The sequence below is a fragment of the Rattus norvegicus genome, chromosome 8, assembly GCF_021556685.1.
Source record: "Rattus norvegicus strain SHRSP/BbbUtx chromosome 8, alternate assembly SHRSP_T2T, whole genome shotgun sequence".
Classification (NCBI taxonomy): Eukaryota; Metazoa; Chordata; class Mammalia; order Rodentia; family Muridae; genus Rattus; species Rattus norvegicus.
This window is the reverse complement of record NC_141541.1, coordinates 130,515,882-130,540,058: the sequence shown is the minus strand read 5'-3', so window position 1 is coordinate 130,540,058 and position 24,177 is coordinate 130,515,882. Positions and strand designations below refer to the sequence as shown.

The window sequence follows — 24,177 nt, the reverse complement described above, 5'->3', positions numbered from 1 at the left end:
GAATGTTAAAGATTTATTTTGTGACCAAACTTGCACATCTTACTGATAATGGACTCTCAGGCCCAGCTGAAGGAGGAGACTTGGGAAGTGTGTGCTGTAGAGATGATTCTTCAATAGCTAGGATGTGACCTCTCCTCACTTCTGCACCCCTGTGACCCTCCTGTCCATACAGCCTCTTTGACAAAAGCAGACAAGCAGAAATTCCCAACAATGATGATAAGTTTATCATACACTTCTAGTATTCAACTAGATTACTTTAAGTAACCTATGTATGGATTGATAACAAGGTCCCTCTGAGATAATAAAGCCTGTGTTTTTGGATGTTTAAAAGAAGAAAGTTTCATTTGCATCCTCCTAGTCAGCGACATTGATTTTTAAAATGAAAAATTGCACTCTGTCAGCCTTGATTTCTCGAACAAACTTTACCTTCAGATCTTTGCCAAGACCTGAGCAGTAATTGAACATGACATCACCTCTGCTTCGGTTTGCATGAAGAATTTTTTTGCTGGCAGCATTAAAGCAAGGGGCATTTATCTTTCTGGGCATTTGATTCGATTCAGTTATTTCCAGTCACTCTTACTTAATACCCATTGTGTGCAAACTCCCGAGCTACATGCTGATGACAGAGAAGTTGCCACATAAAGTACTGGGGAGGGGGTGTATAGGCTCAGGGTGGCCAGGAGGAGAACTGTACACTCAAGGTAGTGACAGTGCTCATTCATTTGCCCAGAATGGCCCAAAGGTAAGGCTGACTCCATCCCGTGAGCTACTTCCAATAAGGCTGGTAAGAAACAAGAAGGAAACTACATATGGGCACACACTCACATATAGATTGTTCTGTTTTTGCAGGGCTGGGAGTAGAACCCAGAGCCTTATAAATACATGTGAGCACTACCAACTACCCCCAGTTTAACAGGCCAATGCAGCATTAGAGTCATACGGTAACACCATACCTTACCAGCTGGGACCAATGTGGCTATTTCAGAAGGTCACAACCTTAGTCAGTGCTCTGACCATGGCAACTCTCATAAAAGAAAGCATTTAACTGGGGCTTGACTATAGTTCCAGAGGTTTAGTCCATTGTCATCGTGGCAGGGAAACATGGTGACTTGCGGTCAGACATTGTGCTGGAGAAGTAGCTGAACATTCTACATCTGGATCTGCAGACAACAGGAAGAGAGAGACACTGGACCTGGCTTGGGCTCTTGAAATCTCAAAGCCTACCCCAGTGACACAATTCCTCCAACAAAGCCGCACCTTCCCCCAACAAGGCCACACCTCCAAATCCTTCCAAGTAGTGCCACCCCCTGGGAACTAAACACTCACTCCAAGTTGGTTCACCTACAACCCATACATCCAGGGTCAGCTCTACTGTGCTGTCCAAGCAAGTTGCAGGGGTGGGGGCGCTGCTCTTCCATGTACTGCAGCACATGAGGGTCAAGGCCAGTTCTCCTTGGAGCCAGCTCTCCTGTCTGCCATAGGTGGTAAGGGGTGAGGAGGGTGGTCATCTCTCCTATGCCCACGTCACCACCGCACACAGGGCCCCGCTCTCCCAGGTGCAACAACTGGCTAGAGGCAGGGACAGCTCTCCTGCTCTCACAACCCCAGGACCACATCTCCTATCAAAGATGGTGAAGGGTGAGGTGGGAGAGGAGGATATCTCTTCCTCATCCACCCCACCACACTGGAGATGAGTGATGGGCCCAGGTCTCATACACTCTTATCCTCAGGGGCTGGCTCACTCAAAGCTCCAGAAATGTGTAGTACAGCAACTGGCTAGGGGCAGGGCCAGCTCTCTTGATCTTATGACCCCAGGGCCAGCTCTCCCATGATGCCTAGGTAAGGGGTGGAGCCAGTTCTCCACAGCCCTCAGATATCAACATGTTTCCAGGCAGTCCAGCTCAGGGACCTCTGCCTGGCCTTTGGTGGTAACAGACTCCTGTTGTTCCAGGGCCACAGACATGGACCCCAGTGGCAGCACAGGCCAGGATCCTACCACTATGGTCCCTGGTGGCATTGCTGGATACGTCAAACTGTTCCTCATTATCTTTGATTCTCCAGTTCTGCCTCTCCAGTGTGCCCACGAACTTCTGTTTCTCCTTTTCTCCCATTTCTCCACCACTTTCTTTTCTTTTTTTTTTTTTAAGATTTTATTATATATATATAGTAGCTGTCTTCAGACACATCAGAAGAGGGCATCAGATCCCATTACAGATGGTTGTGAGCCACCATGTGGTTGCTGGGATATGAACTCAGGAACTCTGGAAGAGCAGTCAGTGCTCTTAACCACTAAGCCATCTCTCCAGCCCCCTCTCCACCACTTTCTTCCTCCTCTTCGTGGTGCGTGGGGTCTCTGAGCATCTGAAGTCATCTCAGGAGCAGCCTCAGGAGTGCTATGCCTGACTCGTGCATTATGACACCGGGCGGGGGTCATCTCAGGCTTGTTTGTTTCAGGCTACTAATATTCAGATGTCCATAGGTCAGAACACTGAGCATAGACATAGCCTCTCTCCTCCCTGCCGCCTACTGATGCACATGCAACACAGGAGCCATGCACTGCAACACTTCTAGGGGAAGGGGCACAAGTTTCTTAATCACTGAATCTGAGAAGGACCTGCTAGAGGCAGATGTGGAGATGGGGGTCATGTGTGAAGGAGATTTCTGAAAAGAAGTGTGAAGGGAGGGGAAGACCTGTAGTATGAGAAACAAAGGAATTCATGGGAAATGGGGCTGTTTCTATATTTATTTATGTTTGAGATGAGTGTCTTTATGTCATCCAGGGAAGAATTAAACTTGTCTTCCTATGTCTGCTTCCCAAGGGATGGGATTCAAGGGTGACTGCCATGTGTCTGTGGTTTGTTTTGGTTTGTTTTGGTTTGGTTTGGCTTGGCTTTACAAGACAGGTTTTCTCTGTGTAGCCCTGGCTGTCCTGGAACTCACTCACTAGACCAGACCGGCCTCAAACTCAGGACTCAGAATGTCTGCCTGCTTCTGAGAGGTTTTTTAAGAGCCTTCATCGTACATCCTGAGTTTTAAAGTGGGAATGTGCTTTCCTGATAACTCACATTAAGAGACGTAATTGAAATCTTAATCATAAACTGCCTTAGCTAGTGCTTCATGGGTCGTTCAACTTCAGTGGCTTCCTTCATCAGGGGTGATTTGGGACCACAGGTCACACTGGCCATGTTTTCAGACAATATAGTTGTCCCAACTGGAGCAGGTACAGATGACTTGGGTGGGACATGTCAAGGACACAGCTAACAGTCTTCAACACACAGAATGCCCCATACCTAAGTGTCCACTCAGCCAACAACAGTGCTGAGGTTAGGGAGCCAGTGGGCATCTAGGAAAGTGAGGGACATTTACAAAGACCTGCTGTTGGGTAGACATCTACAACGTGAGCTTCCCCATGGAGCCAATCCAGTAGAGCAGACAGTCCTGACCTAACACAGAGCAGCCGAAGTCAGGCTGCCTGAAGAATAACTTCAGAGTTTTGTGGAAAACCCAGAAGTCTCCTTAGGTGCCTGCAGATTCTCAACCTCTTTCTGATTTAAATGACAAGCACCCCACCACATACCTACCTTGCAGAAGCTACAGAAACAATTGCCAAAGGCTTGTACTTTAAGCCCTGATGCCAAGAAAAATACTTTGCACACAGCAACATCCAAGGCAGACATGTTGGCGCCTGTCCTGCCATCCTGTCAGTGGAGTTTTGGAATTTGAATTTTCTAGAATCTTCTGAGTTTAGTCAACTCTCAGTGGAAAAATCTCCTCATAAATACTGGATAGAAACATTGAGAGAAGACTCTAGAAGTCTGAGTATTGACATCTCAGAGGCATCCTACCTAGAAAGCATGACCTGGGGACATTTAAAAAGTATGATTGATGTTTAAACTATAAAGCACTTTGAGAACATCTCTAACTCGAAGGTTCTGTGTCTCCCAGTTCATATAAGCCACAGCTCTCAGGGAACCGTGGGACACCGTGGAGGTCAGAGCGCTGCACGGACTAGAAGAAGCCTGGATTCCAACTCGGTCCACTTTGTTCTCGGATGGCATCTGACCCGCAAAAGGCTCTGCCCAGGCAGAGAGACAGCATTGCCTGGATCTCCTGTGATGTCAGGGGTTCGGTCACCTGTGGGAAGCACATGAGGGTGGAGGGAGGGAGGAATAGTTCATTTCTGCACTCTAGCTGGTGTACTCTGTGGTGGCTGTGCCCTTCACTGAGACACATCTGTGGACCCACTCCACAACCACAACCAGGTCTTTCTGCCGCCCCCTCTACCCATCCCCTCCACCCCCGCCACTCCTTGCTTCTGTAGAGGTCAGAGGACTACATTTTCACTTTGGCTGGCCCTGCCTTTGAGCTTAGCTCTAGCAGCCCAATGTTCTATTGCAAACGGCACAGAAGAAACCACAGTTTGGTAGCTGTGTCTCCCCCAAGGCCACAGGACTAGAAATCTACAGAGTTGGACTCTGCGTCAATCTCTTCCTAACCCAGAGCCACTGCTGCAGAAGAACTGAAAATCTAGGTTTATCTTCATCCAAAACCACTTACATTACTACATTACTGAGCTCTCCTTCTTTCGGATTATTTATGTATGTACATGACTATTTTGTCTGTATGTACATCTGCACACCAGAAGAGGGCACTGGATTCCATGCAACTACAGTTATTGATGGTTGTAAGTAGCCATGTGTGTGTGCTGGTAATTGAACTCAGGAGCTCTGGAAAAGCAGCCAGTGGCCTTAAACACTAAGCCATCTCTCCAGCCCCCAGGCCCAGCTTAACTCAACACAAACAATAGAAGAGCAACTCTCAGGACCAAGACCAACCTCGTCCCATGGTCGCTGAACTTCAAAACCCAAGAATCCCACCATAAGAGTTGGCTGGGTTAGGTAGGGTGGGCAAGGCCGGTACTTGGCCATTTTAGGCCCATGTCTAGGCTAGCGGAATGTTTGGAGGAGTGCTTTGTACCCAGCTGCTTTCTACAGAGGACAGAAACTCTCAGAGTTCATCTTCAGCCAGCTCTGAGACTAACTTAACCTCCCCTGTGGCAATTTAATTTAAAGATTGTATTAGCTCAGCTGTATTCACAGTGCATGAAACAACAGCGCCTCTTGGTGGAGAAGGAGGGAGTTGTTCTGAGGGTGGGTTTCTTTAACTTGATAAACCACGCTCAAGAAAAGCAAGGAAGAAACTGGCATCAGGCCTCAGAAATAACCCTAAAACTCCAAATGGAGTTGATTTTTATACAGTTCTGTACTTCCAATCACAAACACACCAACACCAAGTGCAGTCCCCCCTTTTAAATTTGTTGGTTTATTCTGTGTGCATGTGTTTTGCTAGAGCTTAAACCCAAAGTATTAGGCATGCTAAGCAACCATTATACCACTGAGCTACATCTCCAGAAAAATGAGATATTCTTAACCAAATAAAGGAGTTGGGGATCCTTGGTAAGATTTTTGAGGTTTTGTTTTTTTATCTTATTGTTGTATTTGTTTGTTGAGACACTCTCCCTCTGCAGCCCTGGCTGAACTGGAACTCAAAGAGAACTGCCTGGCCCTGCTTCACAAGTCCTGGGATTGAAGATGTGTGCCACCATGCCCAGAAGTTTGTTTGTTTGTTTGTTTGTTTGTTTGTTTGTTTGTTTGTTTTTTGAGATAGGTTCTACATCTCAGCAGAAGCTAACCTTGAATGTCCAACATTCCCTCTTCCTCAGACTCAAATTACTGGGATCAAAGGCATGAGCCCCAATGCTTGACTTGAATGAATCTTTCCCCATATGAGTATCACGAGAACACGTGTGGAGGGCAGAGGACAGCACTGAGGAGTTAGCTTTCTCCTTCCACCACGAGACACATGCATCAGACTCAGGTCCTCAGGCTTCTATGGCAACCACTGTTAAAACATCTTACTGACTCAGATAAATGTCTTTGTTTTAATGGTTAGAAAGAAGCAAAATTTAGCAACAGTACTATTTCTATTGTTCACTGTTAGGGTTTTAAAGTGGGAGATGGGATTGGAGAGATGGTTCAGTGAAGACGGGATTGGAGAGATGGCTCAGCGATTAAGAGCGCACACTGCTCTTGTAACTCAATTCCCAGCACCCAAATCAGGTGGCTCAGAATTATCAGAATTATCCTGCTCCAGGGAGATCTGATGCCTCTGGTCTCCATGGACAAAAACAAAATAAAAATGGACTCGTAGAATGAAACTGTTGGGATGACTAAATTGGTGGGACTGAAAGAGTTTAGTGACAGTGTTGAGACCTCATGCGTGGACTTTTAAGGTACAGGTCACATGGGTTTCATCATTAGAAAGTATCTTGGCCAGTGATCAGCTGACAACTCAGGCTCTTTGCAAAAGGACTGAAAAGTACTAAATTAGCAAAATGATTCTTAGTGAGTCTTTTATTAACCTGACCCCTCTAATGCCATCCCACAGCTGTTTACACTCTAGAGCAACCCACAACCGAGAAGATCAGGAGTTGACCTTTGAGGAGGGAGGATTTGGTGAATGAAACCCAGAGCTCAAACCCAGACACAATCTGGACAACACAATGTTTCTTTAAAAATTAAACACAGCTGTGAGGACAGGTGTTCTAACCCTAAAACACTCCACTGATGAACAGGAGATCATTCTCTTTCCCACACTGCCTTCCCAGATTGCCTTTCTACCAGGACCCACAATTTCTTGGGAACAGCAAGATTTCTGGAACAGTAATTTGGGAAATCTACTTGGAATCTGAGCTCTTAGCTGGCTGACCATCCTTAGCACAGGCCTCACTCTTAGCGTTCCCACATTAACAACTGTGTCTCATCACCCTGCCTGTGACTTGAATTCCATACAATGATGTCCCAAAGCTAGGCAGTCTGATGATGACTCTCCCGTGCCAATCAATCACACCATCACCAGTGTGATCCTGATGGAGAGAGCACCAGAACTGGATCCACAGAGGTGGCCTAGGCCAGGTCACACTAGAAGCCACTCGAGGAAGGGGAGGCATGAGGCTACTGTGTTTCACTTTTGGAGAGTTCTTGTCTTGTGAGACAAGTATTCCACGGTGGTGGGAGGGCCCAGGCCTGTGGAATCAGCCCAGTTATAGTAACGCATACTGTCCTGGGTGGGAGAAAACTAAACCAGAACACATATAAGTTCCTGCAATATGTTTGACTCAGTGATACTCTGTGCTGATAAGAACCAGTGTGGAACCTCTGGCTGCTGGCTGGCGGGCTGGATCATCGACTGACTGTAAGGAGTGTGAGGGAAAGGAACTCACTAGCCAGGCAGTGCTGGCAACCGTCATATATGGATCCCGGACCAGCCTCCTGGGGTGATAGAGGCAGATAGGAATCTCCTTGGGAAGCCTTGATACCACACCCATTCTTTACCTCACAGCAGCCCCCTGAATGTCAAGAGAAGGGATAGCCCCAGCCCAGATCCCAAACACGCCTGCCAGAATCGGAGTGTGTGTTGTATTCCAACAGAGGGAAGTAGTCTCTACAGAAAGTAGACTGGGAACGTGACTAAGGCTCTTCTGGGTTTGGCGCCAGGCTCCTGAAATCTTCTTCTTACCATGACCTGCAGATCAGCCAAGTTCAGGAATTCTGCACCAACTTTATTTGCAAAAAAAAAAAAAAAAAAAAAAAAAAAAAAAACAAGCAGAGAGAGGGACAGAAAAGTCTCCGCGCCCCTCTGGGCTCTGCAACAACTTGTCTCTCCCTGAGAAGCACCAGGCCCGCCCCACTCAGCTCAGCCCACCGACACCCCGCCCACACAGCAAGCCTACAAAGCCCCACCCATGAGCAGCGGTCTGCTCTTTGCGGTTCACACCCCTCCCTGGCCCAGGCCCAGCCCCGGAGGGCCGAGATAGAAAAGGCTGGGCTACACAATGGCAAACTGGCAGATGTAGGGCAACTGATCGCGACATCGCTTGTCGAACCACTTGCCGTTGGCTGCGCCGGAGAGGGCGGCGCAGTTCTCGGCTTTGCCGCCGTCGGGTTGCGTCGTAATCTCCGTCTCCCAGTTCTTGTAGGCCAGGCGGCCGCCGGTCATGTCCACCCAGGCGCCTTCCGAAGCCATGTCGTTGAGACCCAGCCAGAGCTCCGCCTCGCTGCCCACGCTCTGGCGCGCATACTCGAACAGCGCCTCATTCTCTAGCTCAGACTGCGGCGTGCCCAGCGTGCCCCCTTGTGAGATGCAGTCCTCGCTCGCCTCATGGAAGGTCTTCGGTTGGGTGAAGGCCAGGAGGCACTTCAAGTTCACCTTGGTGCCCTTCAGGCACACTGAAGGGAGAGATGGCTGTCACAGAAGGTTTGGGTGCTCTGAAGCAAAGAGACCTCTTCCAGGCTGACCCCCACCCTTCATTTCATCCCACCCATCTCCTGAAGCCTGCTTGCTCCCACTTCAGGACCCTGCTGTGGCAGACACTGAAGAGCCCAGTACGAGAGGACATGGTGCCCTCTTCCTGGAATGGACACCCCTCTGCTGCAAAGGGCCACTTAGCCAGGGGTCACCGACTTCCAGAGATAAAGAGAGTGAAAAAGTCACCTGGTCTCTGCCAGAGGCAGGATAGTTTCCTGGGCTACAGAGGTTGGCACCAGGCATGGGACCTCAGCCTACCACATCTAAAAGGCAGCTTTCACAACCAACCAGAGCCTCCTAGGATGGAGCCACCAGCTCACACGGCCAGGCATTTACCTACTTGAACTAGAGTCCACACTCTAAGTACTTAGGATCTACCACTCCTGCCTGAGGGCCAGCAAGCTTCCCCACGGGGACAGCACTTTTTTAAAAAAATATTTTATTTTAAAAAGTTTTTTGTGTGTATATGCTTATACCTGTGTGAGAGTATACCATGTCTGTGTGGGGTTGCCCTCAGGGCAGAGGGCATTAAATCCTAGCTAGAATTATAGATGGTTGTGAGTCACTGTGTGGGTGCTGGGGACTGAACCCAGGTTCTCTGGAGGAGCGGCTAGTCCTCTTAAAGACTAAGCCATCTCTCCTTCCCCGAGAGTTTTTTTATCTTATTATTATTTGTTTTGTTTTTGAGATAGAGTCTCACTGTATGACTCTTGAGTAGCCTGGAACTCATTTTGTAGCCCTGAGTTCATAGAGATTCACCTACCTCTGACTCCTGAGCGTTGGGGTTAAAGGCATGCGCTAAGGTGCCTAATTTTTATTTTTAAAGTGTGTGTATTGGGGGTTGGGGGAGTTAATGCACACGAAGTGCAGTGCCCACGGAGGACAGAAAGTGTCAGATCCTTTGGAACTGGAGTTACAGGCAGTTGTGAGCCACCAGAAATGGTGATGAGACTCAAACGCTGGTCCTCTGTGAGAGCAGCAAGCATTCTTGATTGTCGTGCCATCTCTCCAGCCCCCATCAGCTGGCAAATCTTTACATTGGGACTGATGAACGCTGGCCTGGTTGCTGTGATTCAGAGACCATCTGTAATGCTACGGAGATGCAGAGGGGTGGACTGGAAGAGGGTGTGCAGCAATGTGCCCCAGGGCTGTGAGACTAAGTACAGTTCCCCAGTGACTGGCCCTGCTCTAGAACTCTCACTTCCACGGAACAGGGTTAGGCTCCTGTTAGCCTGCCCTCTGGCCTCTGGAGCACCACACCTCCATACCCTCTAGCTATGACCAGACCCAATCATGCCTGAATGGATGGGTCTTACAGATGTAAGTTAGGCAACCTCCCCTGAGGAAGCCGGTGAGGACTCTCTTGAACTTGGCACTGGCGGGAAACAGCCTTCTTCCTTGAAGCTGCCGGTTACCAACCTGGCCCCTTCTTAAGTGTGTTCCTTCAAACAGCTATCCCGCACTTACCAGTCTGTAAGGCCTGCTTCTCCTTCAGCAGGGCCACCTCCTGGGCCAGGACATCCAACCTGTTCTTGAGCTCCTCAAACATCTTTGGGCTCACCAAATCTAGGACAGAGGCATGAGGCAATGAAAACCCAAGGTAGGCAGATGCTCCCTTCCCCGGCTGCCAGCCCCAAAGAGGCAAGAGGAAATTCCTTCTCCCAGCCTAGGTCTCTTGGGGTCCCTTCCTCTGCCCTCTGTCTAAGGAACCGACCCTCCAGTGGGACCTTTCGGGCTGTTCCTGGTTCTTCTCAGGCTTCTCTATCCTGCCTTTGTCATGGTGGGCTGGGCTTAGCAGGACTTGAGGAAACAGCTCCAGTAGGACCATGGGCTAAGAAATCAGAGGTCAGTACCCCTGGGACTGCGGGGTAGAGGGGAACACAGGGCTGGGTATGGGGGATAATGTAGACAGCAAACCCTAGACTGAGTTGCGGGTGTGGAGACACATGCTCACAGGCACAACTCCACTTTCTCTTATATACAGTGAGAGGACAACAGTGCTCTGAAGTGACTCTGAGGAAGCCCAGGAGAAATGACACAGCACAGGGAGTGTATGCCCTGGCTGCACTGGGGGAGAGCAGGGAAGCCACTTCTGACAGAGTGGCCACTGCAGCCAGCCCTATGCCATGAGCAAGCACCATCCTGAATCTCCACCAGATTCAAATGACCGGCCCAGGATGGTAGAGCAGCTTGCCCAAAGCTCTGATCCAAGTAGCCACAGAACCACACTTTTCCCATCTGTTTCATGATACATGGCATCTCTAATAGGGACTGCCTGTGTAGGGAAGGGACTATGAGTGTGTGTGAGTGTGTGTGTGTGTGTGTGTGTGTGTGTGTGCGCGCGCGCACGCGCGCGCGCTGAAAGCTGGGTGAACCCCTGTCTTTCTGAAGTCCCAGGGGTTCCCAGAAAAGATCTGTTTGGCTTGAGGCAAAGGGTAGGGACCTCCAAGGACACTTCATGTGAAGTCCACATTGATGAGGTCAGAGTCTTTGTCCACCCACTAAAGCCTTGCCAAGGAATTGTGGCCAAGACACAGACTTGCCAAAACCAGTGATGTCCAGTGATCATCAAGTGTGGGGAGAGTAACTCCCAGAGGACAAGAGCAAAGCACACAGGGCTCGAGCCAGCAACCAGGTCACTCAGAGCTTCAGTCCCTGGGTTCGCACAAGCTCTGTGTGCATCCAAATGTAGCACCCAGCACAGGGTAATGTAGATGCTGTGAGTCATTGGGATAATATTAGCTCAAGCTCCCATGGGAGCCACCCGAGACCAGAGCTTGAGTGTGGCCATTACTGAAGACTGACCCCAGCTCCGACCCTCTCCTTCCCCACATGACATGATTTACAAGACTGGTAAGAATTTGAGACACTGGCAACCGTTTTCCACATTCAGAAAGTGTTTGCTTTGGATGTGCATCTCTCACACAGTATGCCCTGGTGTCAAAGTTGGCAACGCTGAGATAGGAACCATACAGGGGCAGGGGAGATGGCTCAGTGGCTCTTCCAGAGGTCCCGAGTTCAATTCCCAGCAACCACATGGTGGCTCACAACCATCAGTAAGGAGATCTGATGCTCTCTTCTGGTGTGTCTGAAGACAGCTACAGTGTACTTACATATAATAAATAAATCTTAAAAAAAAAAAAGAAATCAAAACCACCCCAAAACCTCCTTTCCAATCCAGACTGATCCCTGTAGAAGTCATCTCTGCTACATTGGGGATCTTTCTGGAATAGTTCTCTACATATGCAACAGATATTTACTTTTAGCCAAATTTTCTAAATAGTCATTGACATATGTTAGTTGCTCAGGCCAACAGGGTTCATCTCCATACACGTCTGGCTATGATGATAAATCCCTTTGTTAAAGGGAAGTCAATATAGTATATATTCTGTTTTGAATTTCATTCACATTATAACCTCCGTCTTCAGTATTTTGATTTTGCCTGTTTTTGAGACAGGGTCTCCCTATGTAGCCTTGGTTGGACTGGAACCCACTATGTAGACTAGGCTGTCCTCAAACTCACAGAGACCCACTTGCGGGTCCCCAGAGTACTGAGAGCAAAGGTGTGCACACCACACCCAGCTTTGTCCTGTTTGCTTGAAGCTCTAAGATGGAGCCAGGACGTCACACAGTCTCGTCAGCAGTCACACCAGAGCACAACGGGAAGCTGCTTAGTTCTAACCCTGGAAGTTTGTTTTGTTACACTATTTTTTGAGATGGGTTCTGAGCCCTGGCTGGCCTCAGATTTGCTATACAGTTGAAGATACCCTTAAATTAGAATTCTCCTGCCTCCACTTCCAGAGGGCTGTGGTTAAAGCGTGTTCCCTCACTCTGGATTTCATGTGATGTTGGGGATCAAACCCAGTTTCTTGCAGACAGTAGGCAAGCACCCTGCCACTGGATTCTGCCTGTTCTTTGCTGTAGCCTTGTGCCCCAAGATGCTGATCTGTGTAATTCATTGTGGAGATTCAGAGGGCCTGTAGACTTCTTCACACCCTCCCCTCTCTTTGGCTGGGCTCTAGGGCCCCCACATCTCTGAATTTTCCTGCCATCCTCCAAGTTTTGTAGGGGTGACAGCCTCAGCCATTCCCAGAACATTCTGCTTTTTCATCTCCACCCATCCCAGGACGACCTCACTGCTAACAGGACTGTGGAGGTAGGTCTCAAACCCTCAACGTTTCAAAAGAGAACAGAGATGTTCTGAGCTCAATCTGAGGTGACAAGGCTGACACCCCATGGAAGTAAGAGTCCATCTCTCCCCATTCCCCCTCTTGGTGCCAAGCAAAAGTTGGTCCGTGGGGGATTTTATATATTTTATATTAATAAATGTTAACTGCAAGTCTTTGAGCAAATCCCACCCTCCTGGGCTCACAGTTGAGGAAACCCACAATGGTGCTCCCTGTGGGAACTTGCCACCTCCAAGCCAGAGGTTTGATTTCTCTAACATTTTGGGTGCTAGAGGGGGAGCAGATGATGCTAGTTTAGAAAACCTAATAAGGTTATTCTCCATTCTAAGAGTCAGGGACTCTTGAACCTCTGACAACCACTCTTCCTGTGAGAACTCCCCAAGCACCAGAGGGTCTTTCACTCAGGGTCCTAGGAGGATTCATCAAGATCAGATATGAAGGGAGGATCTTGAGGTAACTAGGAGGGCAGCTGTCCCCAGAGTGTGGGGAAGGGTGACTGCTCCTTAGAAGACAAAGGAAAAGCTTCCTCTAGGGCATTGGGAGGGGCAGCTGCCCACTGCTTACCTTTCTTGGCAGTTGCAGCCTTCTTGGTCTTGGGGGTGGGTGACTCTGTAGTGGCCTGGGACAGGAAGGAGAAGAGGCAGAAGAGCAGGTAGGTACCCCAAAATCCCATACTGCTGCTGCTGGCTGCAGTGACTGGGTCAGAAAGCAGTGGCCACTGCAGCCTGGGCTGCACGTCTTAAGGCTGTGCACACAAGGACCTCTGTCTGGGAAACCCTCCCAAAACTTGGCTGAAGACATACAAAAAAGAGAGAAAGAAAAAAAAAAAGTGAAGTAAGCCTGCCAACGGAGAGACTTGGGAGACATAGCTACACTGCTGTGGACAAACACCCAGCAGCCTGGCCGGCCTCCCAGAAAGTCCGCATTTCAAAGGATGCTGATAGCCAATAGCTGTCAACGTTCAATCCATCCAGTGATTATCTCTGGCCGGAGCCAGGTTGGCCCTGGCATTGGCTTAATGAATCTCTGCATCCACAGAGTTGTTCTTTCCCATTTTGTTGAAGCAACTGTGGGTCCTTCCTCACAATTTTTATTTCCCTCAAAAATCTGTCCTGAAGCCATTAGAGAGACAGAGCAAAAGAGGGGACCAGAGCAGAGAAGGGACCCAAAAGGCCTTAGAGCAGAGGTGTCAGAGAGGGAGCCAGGGTCATGTCTCCTGGATGTGCATCCCAGGGCATCACAGCTCTGCAGGACAGAGGGAGCCATAGCCGGGAAGGTGGAGGTCCTGCTACAGTGCTGGATTCCAAGCACGGGGAGGAACCATGCAAGCCAGAGAGTGGTGGCAGAGACCACAGGAACACGGATGGCCCAAGCAGACCCTAGTAAAACAGTGGGAAGCAGGTTTCGTTTCAGAGAAGGAATTTATGAACACGCAGAAAGAGGAGACTGCTATGACCCCCGTAGGTGTTCATAGTGTAGGGTTAAAAGCAGGGTTACCGGGGGGCCCCTGTGACCGTGAGCACATTCAGAGAAATGCGTATGTGTAACTGACATAAGAATGCAGATTCACCTGATTCCCTGCTGTCCCTAGAAGGACCTTATGGCTACAAGTTCTCCAAGGCCTTGAGTCCTCCTGGTATGTAAGCACAGAATGCAACATTCTACTCAAGGGTTCAGAGCGTGGCAGAGAGATGCTGGGTCCAAGGCTGGAACAGGAGCTAAACCCAAATGTATGCCAGAAATCAAGCTTAAAGACTGCTGGGGACCCATCAGTGGGTATGGCCAGCCTGAAGGAGCTGCCTATGGTATGAGCCCACCAGTGTTTGGAGACGATGCAGGGTGGGAACTACATCACACTAGCATTAGCATCAGGCTGGAAGAGGTGAACACACAGTTCAGTTCCACATATAATTCTGGAAAGGACCCTTGGGGGCAATTGGTGGGATGTAAGGCACACAGGGCAGAGCTATGTCCTGTCCCAGCTCCAGTGGGGATGCTACAATGTGTGGCCATGTTTTCACCTTTAGACAGCAAGGTGGCCCAGATGGACTGCTTATTCAAAAATGGCTTCTGGACATAAGAGCCTTCGTAGAGTACTTGAATTATCTGTGAATACAATCTTTTAAAAAACAAAATGCAGGGGTCGGGGTGTGGCTCAGTTGGTAGAGTGCTTGCATGCAAGAAGCCCTGGGTTTGAGCTGAGCACAGTGGCTGGTACCTTTAATCTCAGCCCTCAGGAAGAAGGGGCAGGTGGAACTCTGAGTTCAAGGCCAGACCACTTTACAGAGTGAGTGTCAGGCCAGCCAGGACTACACAGAGAGACCCTGTTTCAAAGACCAAAAATCAAATAAACAAACAAGAGCCTTGGGTTTGATCCTTAGCATGTAATAAACAGGGTATTGCACACATCTGTAAGCACAGCACTTGAGAGTGTGAGGCAGGAAATTCAGGAGTTCAAAGCCAAAAAAAAAAAAAAAAAAATGCAGTACCATGTCATTCAGCTTTTCTCTGATCTCTGAGCCAGCCTTGATCCATCTGGCTGGGGAGGGGTTTGTTGTCCAGGCCCAGGAGAAGGAACTTAGATGGTTAGCCAGTGACCAGCAGGAAGCAGAACATCTGCAGAGCCCCTTATCCAATGGAAAGAGCTCCGCCCACCATTTTGTAAGCGGGAGAGGGTTCATACTCACAGCTGTAACCTCAAGTGGGATAATCTGGGGACTGGCGATTGCATAACTTAACAAGTTGTCTTGCTTCCAGGAAAACTGGGTGGGTAGAAAATGCAGGGAGAAGTTAAGAGTTCTTTTTGAAACCAAACAAAAACTCCTTTGCTTTCCCAACTCCTCACCACAGCCTGACTCCATTACAGTCAACATAAAGAAATAACAAGAACCTAAGTACGTTAGTCTAAGGCCTGTTCCCAAAATGGGCCTGACTGTGGAGACCCTGCCCTAGTTGCTGGGGAGGTTATTCCAGGCTTACAAACCAGGGGAGAACCTTAGAGGCGAGCATATATTGAGAGCTGTGTAAGCCCATGTTCCTCGTGGTCATAACAGGTCCTGGAGATGCATAGCAAGGACCCATGTTGTGCCTAGAGTTTGCAGTGAGGCATCACTAGGCACTTAACTGTCAGAGCTGGCAAGGAGGGAAGACTTGGCCAGGGCAGAGGAAGAATAGGGATGGTGGCCCACATGGGGCTCAAGGAAAAAGGAGAAATAACTTGTAGCTGAGTGACAGAGTGACATATCCTGGATCCTCAGCATCTGTGGGGACAGGGACAGGAAGGGGGCTGACAAGATAGCTAGACATGCAGATGGAGATACCAAGCCGTATGAAAAGACTGGAGTCCAGGAGTAAGCCACACGGGATGCTGTGATCAGAACGTACTTTGGAAAAGGTATGTGTCCCTCTCAGGGAGGCAGGCACGCTGGGAACTAGCTGTCTAAAATCAATCCCAAGCAGGTTCCACCTGACCTTCAGGAGTGATTCTTTCCACTTAATCTCGCAAGTAAAGCTGAACCTTAAAGGTCAGCTTGTGGGGGTTATAGTAAGTAGCAGGCAACATCCTGGGTTATTTCACTTGCAGGACTTTGAAAGGGATAGGTGTGCACACATTGCACGGAGTTCCACACAAGCACAAGGAACTCCACTTGTGCTGCTACCAATGTCTTTGCTAGAACTAGGATAGTCAGAAGGGCATGGTGTCTTGGCTTGGGGCTTCCCCAGACTTGGACCCGCTGTGTCTCCACAGAAAAGTTTGCACAGCTGGAGATGCTCCAGCAGTTTTGAGGGAAGACAATTTGCCACCCAGCTTTAACCGTGTGCCCATCAGTGGCAAGCGTGGCAACCGCGGAATGTTTCAAAGCCAGGAGGGGTGGCTCATGCCTGTAATCCAAATGCTCTGTCTGGATGCTGAGGCAGAAGGACTGCCACCAGTTTGAGGCTAGCCTGGACTACAGAGACACTGTCTCGACATAAGAATGCTTTACAAGTACAATACTTCAGTAAAGCAAGTCTCTGCAGGTAAAGGCCATTGCCTCTAAGTCTAATAACCTGAGTATGACTCTCAAAGCCCAAAAGGTGGAGAGGACCAACTTCTGTGGGTGCTTCTCTGACTTCCACACACACCATGAATAATGCCCACGTACATATACGAATGCTCATCCATTTATTCTTATTTTAATATACGCATTAGGTGTATGAGTGTTTGTACATGTGCTCTTGGAGGCCAGAAGAGGGCACTGTATCTCCAAGAGCTGGAGTTGCAGACAGTTGCGAGCTGTCTGGATAGATGCTGGGAACTGAACTCAGGTCCTCTGGAAGAGTGGGAACAGCTCTAAATCATTTTTTTAAATTGATGCCGTGAAAAGCTCATTGCCTTGTGTATTGTGTAAAAATGGTACTCTGTTCAATGAAAGCATATATCACTGTTTATGTAGCCCCTCTGGGGATTTTAATGAAAATGACTCCCATAGGCTCACACGGAACGATGCTATTAGGAGGTATGGTCTTTGTTGGAAGAAGTGTGTCCCTATTCCTTTCCTCCCTTTTGGAATAGTAATGTTTATCCTATATGTTTATTGTATGTTGGAAGTATGCCATCTGCTCTTTAAATTCTATTTATTTTAAAACATCTTTTTAGATTTATTTCATTCACGTGAGTGCTTTGCCTACACATGCCTGAGGAAGTGGTGAGCCTCTATGCTACTGGTGCTGGGAATCGAACCTGGGTCCTTCCCAAGAACAGCAAGTACTCTTCACCACTGAACCAGTTCTTCAGCCCGAGATCTGCTTTTTTATTTTTATTTTAACAGGTGTTCCGGTTAAGATATCGCTGAGTCTCTAAAGACTTTTAAACCGGGTTGAGGTTGGGGACTTTTGAAGTTGGACTATATGATATGGTTACAAGCCTATGGGGTGTCGGGGGTTGGAATGTGGTGATTTGAGTGATAATGGCCTCCACAGGATCATAGGGGATGGCACTATTAGGTGGTTTGTCCTCGTTGCAGGAAGTGTGTCACTGGGAATGGTCTTTGAGGTTTCAGATGCTCAAGACAGGCCCGGTGTCACTGTCTCTTCCTGCTGCCTTTGGGTCCAGATGTAAAACTCTCAACTACATTATGCCTGCATGCCACCATGCTACCTGTGACTGACAATAATGAACTAAACCTACGAACTGTATACTAGCCCCCAAATTAAATGTTTTCCTTCTGAACTGTAAGCCAGCCCCTGTGAGAGCAATTCTCTGGAGAGCTGTTGGTCACCAGCCAAAAGGACAAAGGGAGCAGAGTTGACAAACAGGATTTGGAAGGCCCACAAGTATAACAGAAATGACTACTGAGATCAGCCTCGGAGAGGCAGTTTAACTTTTTTTTTTTTTAATTTTTTGTATTTATTCATTTTATGTATATGGATACACTATAGCTGTCTTCAGACACACCAGAAGAGGGCATCAGATTTCTTTACAGATGGTTGTGAGCCACCATGTGGTTGCTGGGAATTGAACTCAGGACCTCTGGAAGAGCAGTCAGTGTTCTTAACCGCTGAGCCATCTCTCCAGCCCGAGGCAGTTTAACTTTAATCAGGGTGAATCATGGACTATACAGTTTGGGGGTAAGGGGGTGTGGATTTCTAGGGTAGGTACGTATCATTGGCTACAACTTTGCATATTTATTTGCACGGAGAGGCATTCCAGGTGCTTGCTGGACAGGTTATTATCAGGGAAAAGGAAGCTGAATGCTGAATCTCACCAAAGCTACTTGACATTCCACAGGTAGGTGGCTGGGGGTGGGGTGGGGTGTTGAGCTTCCCAGACAAGCTCGTAAAGGAATACCCCATTTTGCAGAGCTCAAGGGAGTTGCCTGGACAATGGTAGACTCCAACCTTAATTAGCAGGGCCCAACAAGCCCCCAGTCAAATGTTTTCCTTCGTAAGAGTTGCCATAGTCATGGTGTCTCTTGACACCAATAGAAACCCTAAGACAGAACTGGTACCAAGAGTAGGCTAGACCATGGTTTTGTTTGGAGGAATATGGAATACAATGGGACTTTGGATTAGGAAAGCAGTTGAATCCTTTAAGTAGGGCTTAATGGGCCATATTAGTAGGAGCACGGAGGACAGTGGTGGAGAGGATGATCTGACCTGCGGGGTCCAGCTCAAGAGGTTTCAGAGGAGAATATTGAACATGAGATTTCGGAGGAGAACATTGAACATGTGGTCTAGAGACCATTCTTGCAATATTTTGGTAAAGAACGTGGTTGTTTTCTACCCTGTCTTAAAAAAAAAAATAAGTGTAAACAGATTAAAGAAAAGCCTGGTGCTAAGTAGAATAAAAGGAGTCACCCAGCTAGGCTTGCAACTTGTGTAAAAGAATTTAAAATGAGAGGAATTAAAGAAAAGCTCAGGGCCAGGCATGGTGGTGCACACAATTAATCCCAGCCCATGGAAGGTAGAGGCTGGCAGATCTCTGAGTTCAAGGCCAGGCTCATCTATAGAGCAAGTTCCAGGGTAGCCAAGCTTAGGCAGTGAAGGGAACTACTGAAAACAAAAAGCTGGTAAAATATATTTGAACAAGGGGGCCATGTTCTAGTCCCATGGTTTCAGCTTTAGAGTCGGGGTTCTGGAATCTCTCTCCACAACTAAGGAAAGGCACTGAGGCCAGGCATGTGTCAGAGGTGTTCCTGCATGAAGGCAGCCTAGAGTGGTTACTGTGTAAAGCTGTGAAGGTGAAGCATGGATTGGAGACCCCAAATTACTGGAGATGCCAGAGCTGTGGGATACATGCTGAGCGAAGCTGCTAACAGAGTGGAAACAGCTCAAGAGCAAGAAGTGTGGTGCAGTCAATAAAGCTGAAAGGCGTTGGAGATTTGAAGAGCACATTGACATTAGATGTCACATAAAATGAGTTTGGAGTCTGCCCAGTGTGGAGAATGTCCGGTGCAATGTGTGGGAGCATCACCTGTTGATAAAATGCTGTTGGCCTATTAGCTTAGGGAGGAAATAAGAGGTGGGAGTTCCAGCAGGGAAGGGGAACTCTGGGATAGAGTCAGGCATGGGAGAGAGATGTACCCTGAAATCTGATAGAGATGGACATACGAAACTGAGGGGAGGTAATTAACCGTGTGGAAGACAGAATAGTTTAAACAGGAGAAATTGGTTTTGTGCTAGCGGGAATGAGAAAAAGCCTGTGGCCTAAGCATTTAGTTATAGCCCCATTGGTTTTCACTCTTGCCTTGGCCCAGTACTTCCTCATTATGCCCCACCCCCATCCCCTTCTGAACAGTCACATGTATCTTGTGCCACTCTTTGTTGGGAGTATGTGATCTGCTTTGTTTTGACTTTACAGGGGGTCACAGTTAAGAGATTCCAACGAGTCTCTGAAGAGACTTTGGACGTTTTAGGCAGGGTTGAGACTGTTAAAAAGTAGGACTCTGATAGGCTACAAGCCTAAGGAGGCCAGGGTGTGGAATGTGGTGGTTTGAATGAAAATGGCCCCATAAGACCGTAGGGAGGAGCACTATTAGGTGGTGTGGCCTGTTGGAGTAAGTGTGAAACTGGGAATGGGTATTGGGGTTTCAGATGCTCAAGCCAGGCCCAGTGTTACTCTCTTCCTACTGCTGCCTTTAGATTCAGATGTAGAAAACTAACTCTCTCTCTCTCTCTCTCTCTCTCTCTCTCTCTCTCTCTCTCTCTCTCTCTCTCCCCTACCTCTCTGGGACTATGTCTAAACCTCTGAAACTCTAAGGCAGCCCCCGATTAAATATTTTTTCTTTATAAGAGTGGCCATGGTCATGAACCCTAAGACAGCCCCATTTAGCATTTTGTCATTTTTTTTAATTGTTTCAGTGGATTTCATAGATAAAGTGGCCCACTGTTTCTCACATCTGCCTTAAAGAACAGGTTGGGAGTGGAGTAGTGGTGCTGTACACTAATCCTAGCACTTGGGAAGCAGCCTGGTCTACGGAGTGAGTTCCAGGATAGCCAGGGTTACACATAGAGAAATCCTGTCTTAAAAACAAACAAACAAACAAACAAACAACACCCTGTAGTACAGCCAACCGAAACTTATCCTTGACAAGCTTATAAATAAAGGAGACTCAGGCTGTAGTTATTTGGCTTAGACAATTACCCCTAATCTCCTCTTCTATGTGTTGGCCTGGCTACCTCCCCAGCAGTATACTCCAGACACTTGCTGTTTCTCCTGGCCATGTGTTCATGGTCTCTCTCCCTCACGGCAGCTTCCTTCTCCCTCCTCTCCTCTCCTCTGACCTCTAGCCCAGGAATTCTAAACCCGTCTGTCTCTTCTGACCAGTTGTTGGCTGTCAGCATCTTTACAGACCAGAGATCATCTATCCTGTTGTCTCTCAGTATATGATATTCCTATAGGATTGAGGTTGGCTTCCAAAATATTACCCAGTGGGCCCTGGGCTTAACCCCTGGAGCAGTCATTCACTCAGGAGGCTAGTGACTGGACACCATGTCCTTTGTCCCTCCTCCAGGTTCCTCCCTCTCTTTCCTTCCTGTTATTCCTGTTTCCTGCCCCAAGTCCTATCCCATTGTCTATCATAGTCCTGGGCTTACGTCCAGGGCCTTCTACATACTGGGTAGTCAAGTATGCTACACCCCAGCTCCATTTCCTGGATTTTTTTTTTTTTTAAAATCTTTTGTGGTGCAGTTCTCAGCCTATGCATGGGGCCCTTGTGGGCAGTCTGTACTTCCTGCACAAAGCCCTGGGTGCATAACAGCAATTCTAGTTCGTCTGTTGTCCATGCTGACCTTGGATCTGTAAAGCATTCATATTTTCTTGTCCCATTTCTCTCTAACCAGGTGAGCAGCACTAGTACTGCCAGCCGCAGTGGATTCTGACAGTGGATTCTGACCAGCCATCTGGAGCCCTATCATCTTCATCCCCCTCCAACTACAGATCTGTGGAACTGTCCCCATCACGTGTCAGAGGAGAGCGGGCGGGGCTGAGTTTCAGCCAGGGCAGACATGCAAGATTAATATTTCCCCAAGGAAATGTGTGCTAAGTTCTCCACCCTCAAGGCTGTCTTACTGTGCTAAGTGTAGATGCACAGAGGCAGAAAACTGAGGAGAGGATCAAGGCACAATGCAGTTTTCCAGCACTGGGTTTTGTTTTTTTGTTTGTTTGTTTGTCTCCCCACTTTGAAAACTTTTTAAAGTCAAAACTGAACAAAACAAGATCTGGGCACCCCACCCATATCTGCTTAAACATGAAAAATCTGGCCCAGCATGCAGCTGGCCCTCACACAATCCCTCACAGATGTTTCCCTTCAGCCCTAGCCCTGCTGGACCTGTGTCAGCAGCAGTGTGGCCTAGCCTGAGGCTGACTTCCCACACCCTTCAAAGGTCAGGGCATTCAGAATACAGATTTCCAACATGAAAACAAGGGTGGTCCAATTCCTTACTCAAAATCAAACACAAACAACCTTTGACCTGGCCATCTGTTCAAGTATGTGGCTCTGCCCCTGTGTCCTGGTGCCTGTGTTGGGTAGGCCATGGGAGGCCAGATGTGGCCTACCCAACCTAGTCTCAAGGGCTCACAATACTTGAGGATAGAAAGTGAACCAGGATTCCCACGTTTCAAATCTGGAGACACCTAACAGGTGTCTTCTGGACATACACTCCTCTTCCGTAAAATCATCAGTTCCATGTGTGATCTTCTCTAGGGACACACAGGAGTCACTTGTGGGAAATAGCTTAGCGGACAGCCTGCCAAAGTTAAGTGAATGAGGGCATTGCTGGGAAGCAAGGTGTCTTCTCTGACTCTTGTATGCCCATGTCTTCCAGAAAAGCAGACGGGTGTGCTGAACTTAGTTCTCTGCCCACAAGATTAGTGCTCCAGTTGCTTTCTGATTCTAGGATGTCTAAAATCAAACTCCTGTCCCACACATTGTCTTGGATCTCAGCAGGTGTGAACCCAGCACTGTTTGGGGATAATGTGGATTGAAAACCATCATGCTGGCATCAAAGGCGTTGCTGGGGCCTGAACCACAAGCCCTCTTCTGCAGGATTTAAGGGCAAGCCATACTCTTTGCTTTCAGACCACACCCCTTCTCTCTGATCACACCCTTCTCTTTGGAGAACTTTGGATAGTGACCCAACCAAGTTTCTACCAGCTAGGCACCTTTCTCCCTTCAGGAAAAACAAACCACCAAGTGTTCTGTGACTCTGGCTCCCTCACTGCTGTCCTAATGTACAGAACCAATTTACCTTCAAACAGGGGTTTTTCTTTCTCATCAATTTTCCCAAGGAGCCAGAGGAGGGTGAGAGGTATTTGTGACAGGGAGGTGGCATATGATCGGGGTGACCTGCCCTAGGCTTGTGCCCATGGTACTGCTGTGTCCAACCTGAACGTTCACTTTTATTACCCACGGCACACACAAAAGCACTAATGGTCATTGTCCTACACACCCCCAAATGACTGAGTGGGAGCAGTCCTTGGAACTGCAGGGTTTATGTGTGCCTTGCTCACATTTGAGGTTCATGTCTGCACCACCACTGCTAATCACCTCGTGGGTACACAGTAGGCACCGGGCAGAGGATGAAGCCTGTCTCCTGCCTTGTTGGGAACCTGGATCATGGCATCTGTTGTGGCACTGGGAGAACACATCAGCCCAGGCTATGGTAAGCAGCTTCCCTGGGACACGCAGATCCAGCTACTTCTTTGCACAGAGATGGATGGACCTGGTCACACGAGGGAGGCCTCTGAAGGTGATGCATGAGGGCTGCAGCTCACACTATGCTCTTGCTGTTAGATGATAAGTTCCTAACACCTCACCCTATTTGGCTGACTCAGTACAGAATGCAAATACCTCTGGCTGAAATGTTCTCCATGAGTCAGCTCCCTCCCAAAGGCCCCATGAGACTGATTTAGGAGCTTTAGTTCTCCTGGAAAAAAAAGGAAATACTCCTCTATCCATGAAGCCTTAATTCCACCATGCCACACTGTGAGTAGACTATCTTTCCTGTTGTCCCCAGACAGTTAAAGCTGGCTGGTAAGTCAAATGACAACATTCCTTAAGCAGTCTTTAGAGTGCTGATACAACACGGCTCTTAGGAAACATCAGGGAGGGGGTTATGAAACAAAGGAATCTGAAAACAAGAGTTGGAGTCCGATGTGCTAGAACATGCCTGCCACCTAATCCCTAGCAGGAAGACTGGGAGTTCAAAGGCATCACTGGGCTACGTAAGACTGACTCAAGACAAAAGCAGAAAAATGTAAGAATGGTCAGAAAGGCTGGGTAGGGACCCAAGGGAGGGTCTTTTGGATCTCTTGGCTGGTAAAACCTGGTAAGGTTACCTGGCGGGCACAGCCCAGAGGCCTGGGCCCTCCTCTGTAGTCATGGCCTTCTTATTCCTGACCCGCAGAAGCACTAAGTACATGGTGTGTGTGTGGAGGGGGGGGAGGGGGGTGTTGAATTTGTTTATTTTCATCCATCCATCCATTGATGCATGCTTGCAACACGGTTTCACTACGTAGGTCTCACTTGGCTGGCCTGGAACTCACTATACAGACTAGGCTAGCCCCACACTCACAGAAATCTACCTACCTCTGCCTTCCATGTATTGGGATTAAAAGTGTGTGTCATCATACACAGCATTG

General features: G+C 48.3%; 1 protein-coding gene, 1 long non-coding RNA gene and 1 other non-coding gene across 3 annotated transcripts; all 3 read right to left on the bottom strand.

The window, feature by feature from the left end:
* Positions 1–4,134, bottom strand: LOC148004402 (uncharacterized). Its single transcript, XR_015628175.1, has 2 exons — positions 3,582–4,134; positions 1–1,160 (listed from the first exon to the last, which is right to left on the bottom strand). It is a non-coding gene; the product is annotated as an uncharacterized LOC148004402 (long non-coding RNA).
* LOC120094492 (small nucleolar RNA SNORA17) lies at positions 2,447–2,578 on the bottom strand. The gene has a single exon (XR_015628330.1). It is a non-coding gene; the product is annotated as a small nucleolar RNA SNORA17 (small nucleolar RNA).
* A 3,466-nt stretch (positions 4,135–7,600) lies between the features above and the next one.
* On the bottom strand, positions 7,601–13,324 carry Clec3b (C-type lectin domain family 3, member B). Its single transcript, NM_001398638.1, is given in 3 exon segments — positions 7,601–8,288; positions 9,835–9,933; positions 13,119–13,324. Coding segments are annotated over 3 exon segments (609 nt in total). The 5' UTR covers positions 13,228–13,324; the 3' UTR covers positions 7,601–7,887.
* Positions 13,325–24,177: the final 10,853 nt, after the last annotated feature.